Genomic DNA, 12,736 nt, shown 5'->3' on the forward strand with positions numbered 1-12,736 from the left:
CCCATCCTAATATCACCCCCAGGGAATCCTCCTATACCTGAGCTGCTGTGTGTGGTCTCTGTCTCTGGACTCCCCCTCCAACCCTCTTCGGACCCGGGTCTTGGTGTTGGCGTGCCTCGTCAGCGATGGCAGGATCTGGTGTTGCTCTGCGGCTGCATGAATTCAGAGAGCTTGAGGACTGCAGACAGCCAGATGACTTAAAGTGCTCATATTATTCTTTTGGGCTTTTTCCCTTTCCTTTATTGTGTTACTGTATCTTGTGCACGTTATAGGTTTACAAAGTGAAAAGTCCCCCCCCAAAGGGACTTACCATCTCCAACAGAAAACTCTGTTCACCAACTGCTCCAAACAGCTCTATTGTAGTCCAGCCTTTACTTCAGAGACCAACGTGGTCACTTTGGAACACACGTTATAATGCTCGCCTAGCTGCTAGCATGGTACACCCTCATACTCTACTTCTGACTGGCTAGTAGTCCTTACCTAGGTACTGTCAGGGCCCTCATACTCTACTTCTGACTGGCTAGTAGTCCTTACCTAGGTACTGTCAGGGCCTCATACTCTGCTTCTGACTGGCTAGTAGTCCTTACCTAGGTACTGTCAGGGCACACCCTCATACTCTGCTTCTGACTGGCTAGTAGTCCTTACCTAGGTTATGTCAGGACACGCCCTCATACTCTGCTTCTGACTGGCTAGTAGTCCTTAACTAGGTACTGTCAGGGCACGCCCCCATACCCTACTTCTGACTCGCTAGTAGTCCTTACCTAGCTACTGTCAGGGCACGCCCTCATACTCTGCTTCTGACTGGCTAGTAGTCCTTACCTAGATACTGTAAGGGCATGCCCTCATACTCTGCTTCTGACTGGTTAGTAGTCCTTACCTAGGTACTGTCAGGGCACACCCTCATACTCTGCTTCTGACTGGCTAGTAGTCCTTACCTAGCTACTGTCAGGACACGCCCTCATACTCTGCTCCTGACTGGCTAGTAGTCCTTACCTAGCTACTGTCAGGGCATGCTCTCATACTCTGCTTCTGACTGGCTAGTAGTCCTTACCTAGGTACTGAGCATGTGCAACTCCCAACAAAGATGGAACAGCAGTGAGATGTCTCACTCTGTAGCTAAAACAGAGAGCTCAACACACAGGGTGAAAAGAGGACCTGCAGCAATCTGCAGTAAACCTATTCTGATATAACCTCTAAATACAATTATCAACCTGAATATTAGCATAAAATAAGCACTTTAACACCAAAGTGAAGAGTCAGCAATCCAAACTTTCTTAAAAAGAAATTATATTAAGTCTAGGGTTGCAACTAACGATTATTTTAATTGTTGAATAATCTGACCATTATTTTCAGGATGAATGGATTAGTTGTTTTTCTCTATAAAATGTCAGAAAATGGCGAAAAATGTGGATCAGTGTTTCCCAAAAAGCCCAAGATGAATGTCTTGTTTTGTCCCCAACTCAAAGATATTCAGTTCACTGTCACAGAGGAGAGAAGACACTAGAATAATATTCACATTGTTCCCCCAGGCAGTCAAAGGCACAAACCCTCCTCTCCACTTCCGTCCTCTATAAAGACTTGTGTGAACTAAACCCCAAAAACTGGAAGTGCAATAACATTACTTATTACATGGCTTGCTTGAATTCTAATGTAGAATGCGGTCTGTTATTTCTTGATAACAGACCGCTGCTAAGGATAACACACCGTTGCCATGCAAAAGCAGAGCGTTGCCATGGACGCAGTTCTGTTCACTCTGGAGGACAGCTATCAATCAATCCGCTGAAAGAAGTCCGGATAATTTAGCCTATCAACTGTGGCAAAAAGTGGGGAAACGTGGAGCAACTTCTGTCCTCCAATTCAAGCAATGACAGCAGATCTGATGAGCGTCTATCGCTAGTATCTTTCTATACCGTCTATGATCGCGTCGGGGTCCTGATCACCCTGTCGGGGTTGTATTCGCTATAACAACCGCCTCGCTCTACATCATCCCTTACGTATGGAGTGCCACCTCATCGTGTTTATTTATCTTGACTGTTATATTGTACTTTTAAAATTTTATATTTCTGTTTGTCTGTGATTTAATGGTCATATTGAGAGCTGCTAAACTGTGTTTCGTAGTTGAAAACAATGACAATTAAGATCTTTTCTATTGTACATTTATTAAGCTGCAAACAGAGAATTTTTCACTTTTTTTAATAAAAAATGACTCAAGCCGATTCACCGATTATCAAAATAGCTGGTGATTCATTTAAGAGTTGACAACTAATTGAGTTTACTTTGACTTCTGTTACAAAAGTGGCGTGTGATGCGTGTATTCTGTGTGATGGGGACTTTGTACATTTACATTTTTGTATTCCTTTCTGTTACAGATCGTCTCGTCTGGGGAGAGATGTACGTGGATTGTATCCAGGACAGCTGGGTAGAGTCCATATTGTCCACTCAAAGGATCGTGGGTAAGGCTGTGTGCGAATCTCTCCTCAGTCTGCCAAAAACAATATTTTACTTTCATGCTCTTACTTACAAATGTATAAATCTTAAGTAAAATTTTTAATCACGGAAGACTTGTATCATGTGGAAGCGCCGACCCTTTTGTTGTTATTACTTAGAATTCCTCATGGCATTTTACAGCTTTAAAGAGGAAAGGCCAACTGTCCAAAATTTGAAGGGTTAATCCTCTGGGGATGATGAATGTGTTTGAAAAACTTGCAACGCACCATGCAGGCGGTTTGTTATGAACCATTGGTACATACTGTATAGCTGTGAAAAGTAATGCACTGTAATTTGTATTTATTCAACATATTTACCAATGTATACACCCCATTGACTGCTACACTGTACAGTTTTTATACACCAAAATTAGCCTGCGAAAACCCTGACGAACTTCCGATAAATTTGAGATTTGATCTGCAAGTCCGTCTGACCAAGAGCCCATTCAAGCGCATTTCCAATTTTTCCAAATCGAAGAACCAATCACAATCGCTGAGGCGGGCTTTACACAATGACAATCGCTCTGATTGGTTTTAGTTCTATCCAATTGCGCACAGAGGCGTTTGAGCGGCATACGTTGGTGACGCCCCTTCGGAAATGGGCTGTGAATGACCCAACTCGCAGTTACAGCTGAGAGTTGGTCTGGTGTCAACCAGGCTAGCTAAAATTAACATTTTTAAAAGAAATAAAAGACAAGTCAGAGGAGGTTCAAGTTCAAAAAGGGTTCTCATGTGTCATGTCTTGTTTGACTTCCTGTCGCCTCCTTCGTGATCGTGAGCCCGGCCCTAACCTGTCTCACATGTTCATCCTATACCTCTTTATTTTAGTCTGGTGTTCTCGTGTTTCAGTGTCTGATTGTCTGCGTCTGTCTGGCTCTCAGTGTGTCTTCCTATTGTTTAATTTCCTCCAGTGTATTTGTATTTTCTTTTGTTGCCTGCTAGTTTCTTTGTTGTCTTTTTTGGATTCAGCTTTTTGTCATTAAAGCTGGCTTTGTGTTCTATCAACCAGTCTACTGACTGTCCTCCCTTTTGAACTCTCAAACCCTGACAGTATACAGTCAAATAAAGATCAAAACAATCATTTTGAGCTTTTAAGTCAGTCAGCACCATTTGTAAAACTCTGAGAAACAAGTAACTTACTTAAAATATGAAATTCATTTGTGGTAACGGCGCATTCATGTACCCCTCGGACAGTCCGAGATTTCGAGTTCGGTGTGTTCACGTGCTCTCAATCGGAACGCCGGAAAGTTATTCTTCAGTACAGGGGCAAGTTCAATCTCAAAAAGGTGCGTTTGTGATAAACTGAAGGATGAAGGGTTCTTCTATATTTTGAGAAGACTCTCCTCCTTCTTAAGCTAAATAAAGATTGGATCAGCTGGAAAATGCATCGTCACAAAGCTGAAAACAGGGATGTATTTCTGACACCATTAAAGTTATAACATTTTTTTTAGAGATACGTGGTTCTCACAGGACAGCAACACTACTTTAGGAACAGCTGGCCGGTGTACCTGAGTTCCTGCCGAGTCACCAGTGGGTGGGTCCCTTCACTCCGCGAGCACTGATTGGTTTCTTTGCTGCGTTGCCTTCTTTTGTTTGACACCGACAACACGCCTCACATCAACCTCTGCATCCATGCACTCTCACCGATACTGACCCTAACACCTCATTGTTATAATTCACTGTAACTTGCTTTAATACATTTCAGTTATTTAATCACTATGTTTGGCCCACCTGTGTTGTGGCCGGTCATAACATCTATCTGATACAAGACAAAACAAGCATTTTCATTTATAAAAAAGGTAACCTACACATCAAACTTAGAAAGTGAGTTTCAGTCAAGAAATAAATGACATGAAGTACTAAAAATTGTAATTTATTATGAATGTAATCATATATTTTGTAATGAGTAGTCTGGTGCATTCTAACAGAGAGGTAGCCACAATAACTGAATCAAGTAAACATGTCTTAGGAAAAATATCAAAAATATACTTAAAGTAATACACCACCGTTTGTTGAAATAGTTCTTATCACGTTCTACCCTGGCTGTAGATAGGTGGGTCAACGCATTGTTTGTCTCAGTGCAAGTAATTAGGTTGTTTTTTTTGTCTTTTGTTGGCTCACTTTTACTCACAGCATGCTAACCGGCAACATAGGATTCCATTCACTACGCTAAGCTAACTAGCCCCGGACTAAAACGATGCATACACAAAAAATGCGTTGGCCCACCTATCTACAGCCAGGGGAGACCGTGATAAGCCCTATTTCAATAAACGGTGGAGTATCCCTTTAAGCCCCTCTGCATCTGCTTTTCAACACTTTATGCAAAGCCTGTCAGATCCCCCCCTTTGGAGAATTTACGTAGGGAAAGTATTGTCATTTTCAAAGATTCCTTTTGAAATATGAGACCATTTTCATTGTAACCTTTGTGCGTCAGACGTCCTTGAAAGATGCATGATGTGTGTTCACTTCCAATGCATTTGTTTGAATCATGTTACAGCAAAAAAATAACCAAACTAGACAAACAGGTTAGTCTTCTCCTGCCATCTGGCTCAGTGTTGGGCAAACACTCTGACCCGGTCTGTCTGCAGGTTTTCATGCACGAGTTGTTTATTTAGTTACTGTACGTACACACCGCTGTATATATGGTACGTTCTTTTTGTCTTGTAATCGTGACTAGTAGCTTGAGTGTGACGTCACATCCATGTCGGAAAACGAATAACCGCGGGGTTGTTGCGTTCTTTTTGTCACACAATACTACGAGTCGGAGAAAAGATGGATTTTTGTAACATTTTTAGTAACATTTAGGATTCTATTCACCCAGTTATTGACATATTACACACATATATTTCACAGTTTGATACATGAAAATTACGTTTTGATTAACATTAACGTTAGGCTACTGCTCTGCTTTCTGCTCAAGGCTCGGCTTAAAGCCGTTGTTGTCATATAGCAACCAAGCGTCTCTAGCCAATTTCAGCTGCACAACCTACAAAATAACTAATCAGGCGGTATTTAACTCCTAATAAGACTGTAGAGACATGTCTATAGGTAGCAGTATACAGCACTATGTTTAACTAATAAGACTGTAATAAGACTGTAGAGCACTATGTCTATAAGGTAGAGACATGTATACAGCGCTATGTTTAACTCCTAATAAGACTGTAGAGACATGTCTATAGGTAGCAGTATACAGCACTATGTTTAACTCCTAATAAGACTGTAGAGACATGTCTATAGGTAGCAGTATACAGCGCTATGTTTAACTCCTAATAAGACTGTAGAGACATGTCTATAGGTAGCAGTATACAGCACTATGTTTAACTCCTAATAAGACTGTAATAAGACTGTAGAGACATGTCTATAGGTAGCAGTATACAGCGCTATGTTTAACTCCTAATAAGACTGTAGAGACATGTCTATAGGTAGCAGTATACAGCGCTATATGTACGACTTCTTCATTTGGTTACAACAAAGACAAAAGTGCTTAAAATTGTAGAAAACCACAATGTTTACTACGTGTGATGCACGACGTAGCCATCTTTGAAAGTGAACTCGGGGTCCTCGGAGTTCAGACGACTTGACGAGTCGTATATATACGACCTCGGGGGCGCTCTTTTCGCAACTTCCGGTTCGTAACTCCGAAAAACAACTCTATAGATATAGAGCCACTTGGCCGGCCATGACAAAACACTAATGTACTTAAATATCCGGGGTCCCACATTTCTAAGATTTTTCTTAAAATTAGGAGTGTTTTAATCTAAACTACGATCTTTTTTCTAAACTTAACGAGTCGTTTCGGTGCTTAAACTTACTGCAGCATGCTGCTCACTTTTTTGGTCTAAACTCCACTACCATCCACGGATGCTGAAAGGGACCGTCATCTGACGGTGCCTGTACCTGCCTCACAGTCACCTTTTGGCGGCTAAACAACTGCCGCAGGTAGCCGGCGTCCTGGAGCTCTGTAGCGGCTAAATACAGCCAGAAACTGCTGCATGGCAAAATTCATTATTAAAGTGCTGGAAAGTTGGCTCCTTGACCATTTTTTCTTATGAATAAAAATAATGAATAGTTGTTTGAAATAAAGCATGTTATCTTAACTAAAATATAGCATTAAACATTTATTTCAACATTTATCTTAAGTTACTTTTTTTTTTTAAGAAAGTTGTCGGGCGCCTGGCTAGCGCCCATATATAGAGGTTCACTCCTCGACGCAGCGGCCGCGGGTTCGACTCCAACCTGCGGCCCTTTACTGCATGTCGTTTCCCCTCTCATTTCTTCAGCTGTCCTATAAAAATAAAGGCCTCAAATGCCCAAAAAATAATTTAGAAAAAAAGAAAATTACAGTGGGGAAAAAAGATGGGAAATACTTTCTTTTTATGATCCATAGAAATATGTATCCATATCCAGTTGAAATCTTTGTAGCACAAGTTTAACCCTGTTAATCCTATTACATAGTGTGAGTTTCCAAGTTTGGAAGTCGACTTCACATGCTCTCAAGTAGGAAAGTTATTATTGTTTTTTTTAAGATGGGCTTTTCCGCCTTTATTTTGACCGGACAGCTAGGTGTGAAAGGGGGGACAGAGAGAGGGGGGAGACATGCATACTGAAATCGTCTCAGGTCGGATTCGAACCCTGGACCTCTGCGCCTGCTCTACCCACTGAGCCAACCCGGCCATGTAAAGTTCTTTTTAACATTAGATAAGCTGGTGATATATTGCAGAAATTCTTCTTGACCATTTTTCTTATGAATACGCAATTTCCAAAAATAATAAATACTGTAGCTGTATGATATACAGCATGTTATCTTAACTAAACTACAGCATTAAACATATTTATTTCAACATTTAATATCTTGAAAGACTCTGCCTTAAGCTTGTTGTTGATACAGTATTGATCACAAACTATAGATGCTTCCTCTACACATTAAATACCAAAAATCATCTTGATGAAGGGACAGTAACGTCATTGTGTAATATGTGTAAAAAAAATGTCAGAGTATAGATCACTACATGATGATCACTACAGATTGCCAGACCTGCTGTGACATCACTCCCTTACTGTAATCATCAACGACATCATCATCGAGATCATCGGCAGTTTACAGAACATATTTCTCTCCAGTGACTGCAAAACTACAGTGCACAAGGGGTAATGACTCACTGACCTCAGGCAACGCTTATAGAGTCTTTGGTTATAACTTTTGATTTCAAGGCAGGGCTGTAGTCAAGATCCACTTAATCAAGTCCAAAAAAGTGAAGGGAAAAAAGGTGATAAAAACAATCAAACCTGTGTGGGTGTGTAAGATGAGGCCGTGTCCGTGCGAAGAAACAATACTCACGTGTTGGGTTGTGACATGAAAAGCACCTGTTTGTCCCTAACTGGGGTCACCTTACAGGTGAGGCTTTACGTGATTAACATCATGAGTTTGCAGAATGTGACAGCTAACCAGTCAGACAGCCTCGCTGATCATTCATCATCACTGCAGGAACAACAACGTGCACTATATCACTGTTTTTCTCAATCACTTTGGCCCAATCCTCAAATCACTATTAAACTTTGTCAAACTATATATGACTATTTGAGCATCAGGTCAGTTGTTAACATCACTATAGTCATGTATTATTGCTTTGGTACTAAATGCACAGAGTAAGCCAAAATAGTCAAAATGGCTGCGTCATGCCAAAGGTTTTTCCCTCGTTGCACTGCAAGGGAGGATATCAGGTGTGATGTCGATTAAATGTTGTTGTCAGACAGAGAGGAGAGATTGGATGACCCTTGAGGTTGATGCATTTGCAGGAATTTTTCTTTTCTCTTGCACATCTTGTACAACAGTTCCTGATAATTTTGCTGTTGTATATCTTTTGATCCAATAGCAAATAAATGCTAACTATTTTGATCTGCAGGGCTTACTACCAAAGCAATAATAAATGACTATAGTCACGTGAACAACTGACCTGATGTTCATATAAATAGTCATATATGTGTTAATGTGTAAAGTAACTAAAGCTGTACGATTAACGTAGTGGAGTAAAAAATACAATATTTCTCTCTGAAATGTAGCAGAGTAGTAGTAGATAGTGGCATGAAACGAAAAGACTCAAGTAAAGTTAAAGTACCTCAACATTTGTACTTTAGTACAGTACTTGAGTGGATGTACTTAGTTACAGCACTGGACCTGATGCATGTGGTTGTTGTTTGACAGCAGCTGGTAAAAGATGCCAGTGTTGTAGTACTTTTGGAAAGTCTCGGTCTCGAAATCTCGTCTCCATCTCAGATAAAGAGGACTCAAGACCGGTCAACCAATGTGTTGATGTTGACCGATAAACTGAAGGATGAAGGGTTCCTTTATGTTTGGAGAAAATTCTCCTCATTCTTAAGCTAAATAAAGTCTTTAAAAAGTATCTCGGATCAGCTGGAAAATGCATCGTCACAAAGCTGAAAACAGGGATGTTTTTCTGACACCATGAAAAGATTAAAAACATTTTAGAGATACGTGGTTCTCACAGGACAGCAACACTACTTTAGGAACAGCTGGCCAGTGTACCTGAGTTCCTGCCGAGACACCAGTGGGTGGGTCCCTTCACTCCGCGAGCACTGATTGGTTTCTTTGCTGCGTTGCCTTCTTTTGTTTGACACCGACAACACGCGTCACATTAACCTCTGTATCCATGCACTCTCACTGATACTGACCTTAACACCTCATTGTTATAACACTGTAACTTACTTTAATACATTTCAGTTATTTAATTACTGAGTTTGGCATGCATCTACCACCTGTGTTGTGGCCGGTCATAACATCTACAGTATCTGATACAAGACAAAACAAGCATTTTCATTTATAAAAAAGTTATCGTACGGGCGCCCGGATGGCTCGGTTGGTGGAGCGGGCGCCCATGAGTGGAGGATTACTCCTCGACGCGGCGGGCCCGGGGTTCGACTCCGACATGCGGCCCTTTGCTGCGTGTCATTCCCCCTCTCTCTCCCCTTTCACGTCTTCAGCTGTCCTGTCAATTAAAGGCCTAAAATGCCCCCAAAAAAAAAAAAAAAAGTTATCGTACACGTCAAACTTAGAAAGTGAGTTTCAGTCAAGAAATAAATGAAATTAAGTACTAAAAATCTTAATTTATTATGAATGTAATCATATATTTTGTAATGAGTAGTCTGGTGCATTCTAACAGAGAGGTAGCCAAAATAACTGAATCAAGTAAACATGTCTTAGGAAAAATATAAAAAATATACATAAGCCCCCCCCTTTGGAGAATTTACTCAGTTACGCAGGGACAGTATTGTCATGTTAAAAGATTCCTTTTGAAACATGAGACCATTTTCATTGTCAGCGTCAGACGTCATGGGAAGATGCATGATGTGTGTTCACTTCCCATGCATTTGTTTGAATCATGTTACAGTAAAAACATAACCAAACTACAAACAGGTTAGTCTTCTCCTGCCATCTGGCTCAGTGTTGGGCAAACACTCTGACCCCGTCTGTCTGCTGATTTTCATGCTCCCCTTACTGCTTTATATTCCATTATGTTTTTGATATATTTTGAATGTCATCTGTGTTTTCCTTCTCATAGGCTAAATAAAGGTATTCCCACCATAAATTGGTGCATACAAGTATATCAGAATGCAGGAAATGAAGTGTTTGATGCTCAAAATAACCCTAATTTGAATCCGGTCCGTATATCAATTTAGGTTACATCAATACATTTTGGCCCGCCTAGTTGTGGGCGCAAAACCAAAAAGACCAGAAACTGTTTTTCAAACTGCAATTACACAACACTCTGAGCAGAATTTGCCGACTTTAAGACTCAGAAATTCCCCCAGAAGCAGGGAGTTTTGAAAAAAGGTTGAAAAAAGGTTGAAAAAAGGTGATAAAAACAAACAAACCTGTGTGGGTGTGAATGATGAGGCCGTGTTTGTGCGAAACAATACTCACGTGTTGAGTTGTGACATGAAAAGCACCTGTTTGTCCCTAACTGGGGTCACCTTACAGGGTGTTGGAGGCCTTACGTGATTAACATCATGAGTTTGCAGAATGTGACAGCTAACCAGTCAGACAGCCTCGCTGATCATTCATCATCACTGCAGGAACAGCAACGTGCACTATATCACTGTTTTTCTCAATCACTTTGGCCCAATCCTCAAATCACTATTAAACTTTGTCAAACTATATATGACTACTTATATGAACATTAGGTCAGTTGTCAACATCACTATAGTCATGTATAATTGCTTTGGTACTAAATGCACAGAGTAAGCCAAAATAGTCAAAATAGTTGCATTTATTTGCTATTGGATCATATAACTATCAAATGCAACTATACACATGTTCATTGTGTAAATCCATACATGCAAAATAGAGCAACCAACAATCACAATAACCTGTCACATATATATATTAGATACATAATAGTAATGTGGTGTTGTTTTAAAAGTTGTCAGATGGATAGACGTAGGCTGTATGGGGAACAATACAATTTCCTTAAAATTTAGAGCAACCAAATGCAAGCAGGTGACTGTTGAGGATATCACAGCAGATAGTTGTGGAGGGGGGGGGAGGGCTGCGTCATGCCAAAGGTTTTTCCCTCGTTGCACTGCAAGGGAGGATATCAGGTGTGATGTCGATGAAATGTTGTTGTCAGACAGAGAGGAGAGATTGGATGACCCTTGAGGTTGATGCATTTGCAGCATATTTTTCTTTTCTCTTGCACATCTTGTACAACAGTTCCTGATAATTTTGCTGTTGTATATCTTTTTTTCTGTACAAGCTTCCTTTGTGTATTTGTGGTTGGCTGGTGTGTACATAGATTGAACAAGTATAGTGTGTGTGCCATGGCTGACAGCAATACTATTCAGCTGCCTCAATATGCAATGTTAGCAATTGGACAATATTCCATAGGGTAACTATCACCCTGCTCTAAATAGTGAGGAAGTTGTATTGTTCCCCATCTAGCCTACGTTTATCCATCTGACATTTTTTTATTTATTTATTTATTTTTTAATATTTTTGAACATACAGAACAGAAACACAATTGAACATGAACAACAACCCTCTCCCACCCCTCACCCTTTGCGGCCTCGAGGAAAGAAAAACAAACAAAAAACAAAAACAGGAATCAGGAATCACACCTTGCCTAGTCGCTTTCCTCTAACTCTTGTGATGCTGAGGTCAATAGGACTGATACTTGTGCTGCTGCGTTTTTCCATAGGTCTATAATTGATGATTTTATTTATTTATTTAATGTTTATTTGACAGGGACAAATGCATAGAACATTGCTTTATAAAGAATACAAAGTAGATGCCATGCATACAGGTTTATAACCATGACTAATTTGCAACCCCTGTCCCTGGTTAGGCTTTTAAAATTTAAACAGAAATTACAGAGTATTAAAATAAAAATTTGTAACTATTAAAATACATACAATAAATACATCCCATACATTAAATAAAATATGGACTTAAATGAATGTAGAAATCACTATAAAACAGAGTTTAGACACATATAACAATACAAGAACACAAAAGTATGAATATGTCTGTGCATGCTAAAATATGCAACATTATGTTTGTATGAATTATGTTGTATCTTGTACAGTCAGTGTTCACAGAGTTGTTTCAGTTTCAGCCATTGCTTTAAATGTGTATTAAAAACCTTGAGTTCTGTCAATGTTTTAATTTCTAATGGTAAAGCGTACCACAATTTTATCTGTCTTACTGAATCTTACTGAAAATGATGTCTGACCAAATGTTGTTCTACGTTTTGCTGCTATACAGTTACCACTTATTGTGCCTCTAGTTCTTATTCCGCTCTTTTGTTTCACTACTAGTTGACAGAATATTTCTGGTTCATTTGGCTTTGTTGATCCTTGCTGTAGAGAGCTCCAGCATAACTATGTCCAGAAAATACGGCAACCACTGTTTTATACAAAGCGAGTGGGGGGGAGCCAGCGCTGAGCTATCATTTTCTTGGTCGCTGTTGATCCAGCTAGCCAAATTTTCTTCTGTGTCCTAAGCAGGTGTAATTTAGAGTCGTCATTAAGTAACAAAACAATCGGGTGAGTAGGAATTAGACATCCTATCACATCAGATATTTTTGATGTTGTTTTATTCCAGAACTCCTGCACCTGTTCACACTCCCAGACCATGTGCAAGAAAGTTCCAGTTTGTTCAGGTTGGCAAAACGTGCAATATGGAGTAGGAATGGCTTTAGAGACGTATCTCTTCTGAGGAGTCCAATATGTCCTAT

The 12,736-nt window shown here is 40.1% G+C and overlaps 1 protein-coding gene across 1 annotated transcript in view; it reads left to right on the forward strand.

The window, feature by feature from the left end:
- The window catches only part of LOC114573720 (GATA zinc finger domain-containing protein 14-like), a 30,584-nt gene that overhangs the window by 1,624 nt on the left and 16,224 nt on the right, over positions 1-12,736 (forward strand). Inside the window, exons 2-3 of the mRNA XM_028606039.1 lie at positions 23-202; positions 2,370-2,453. Coding sequence (XP_028461840.1) covers positions 2,390-2,453 — 64 coding nt within the window. The 5' untranslated portion in view covers positions 23-202; positions 2,370-2,389. The remainder of the gene's footprint in view (positions 1-22; positions 203-2,369; positions 2,454-12,736) is intronic.

Source organism: Perca flavescens, chromosome 2 (assembly GCF_004354835.1).
Source record: "Perca flavescens isolate YP-PL-M2 chromosome 2, PFLA_1.0, whole genome shotgun sequence".
Taxonomy (NCBI): domain Eukaryota; kingdom Metazoa; phylum Chordata; class Actinopteri; order Perciformes; family Percidae; genus Perca; species Perca flavescens.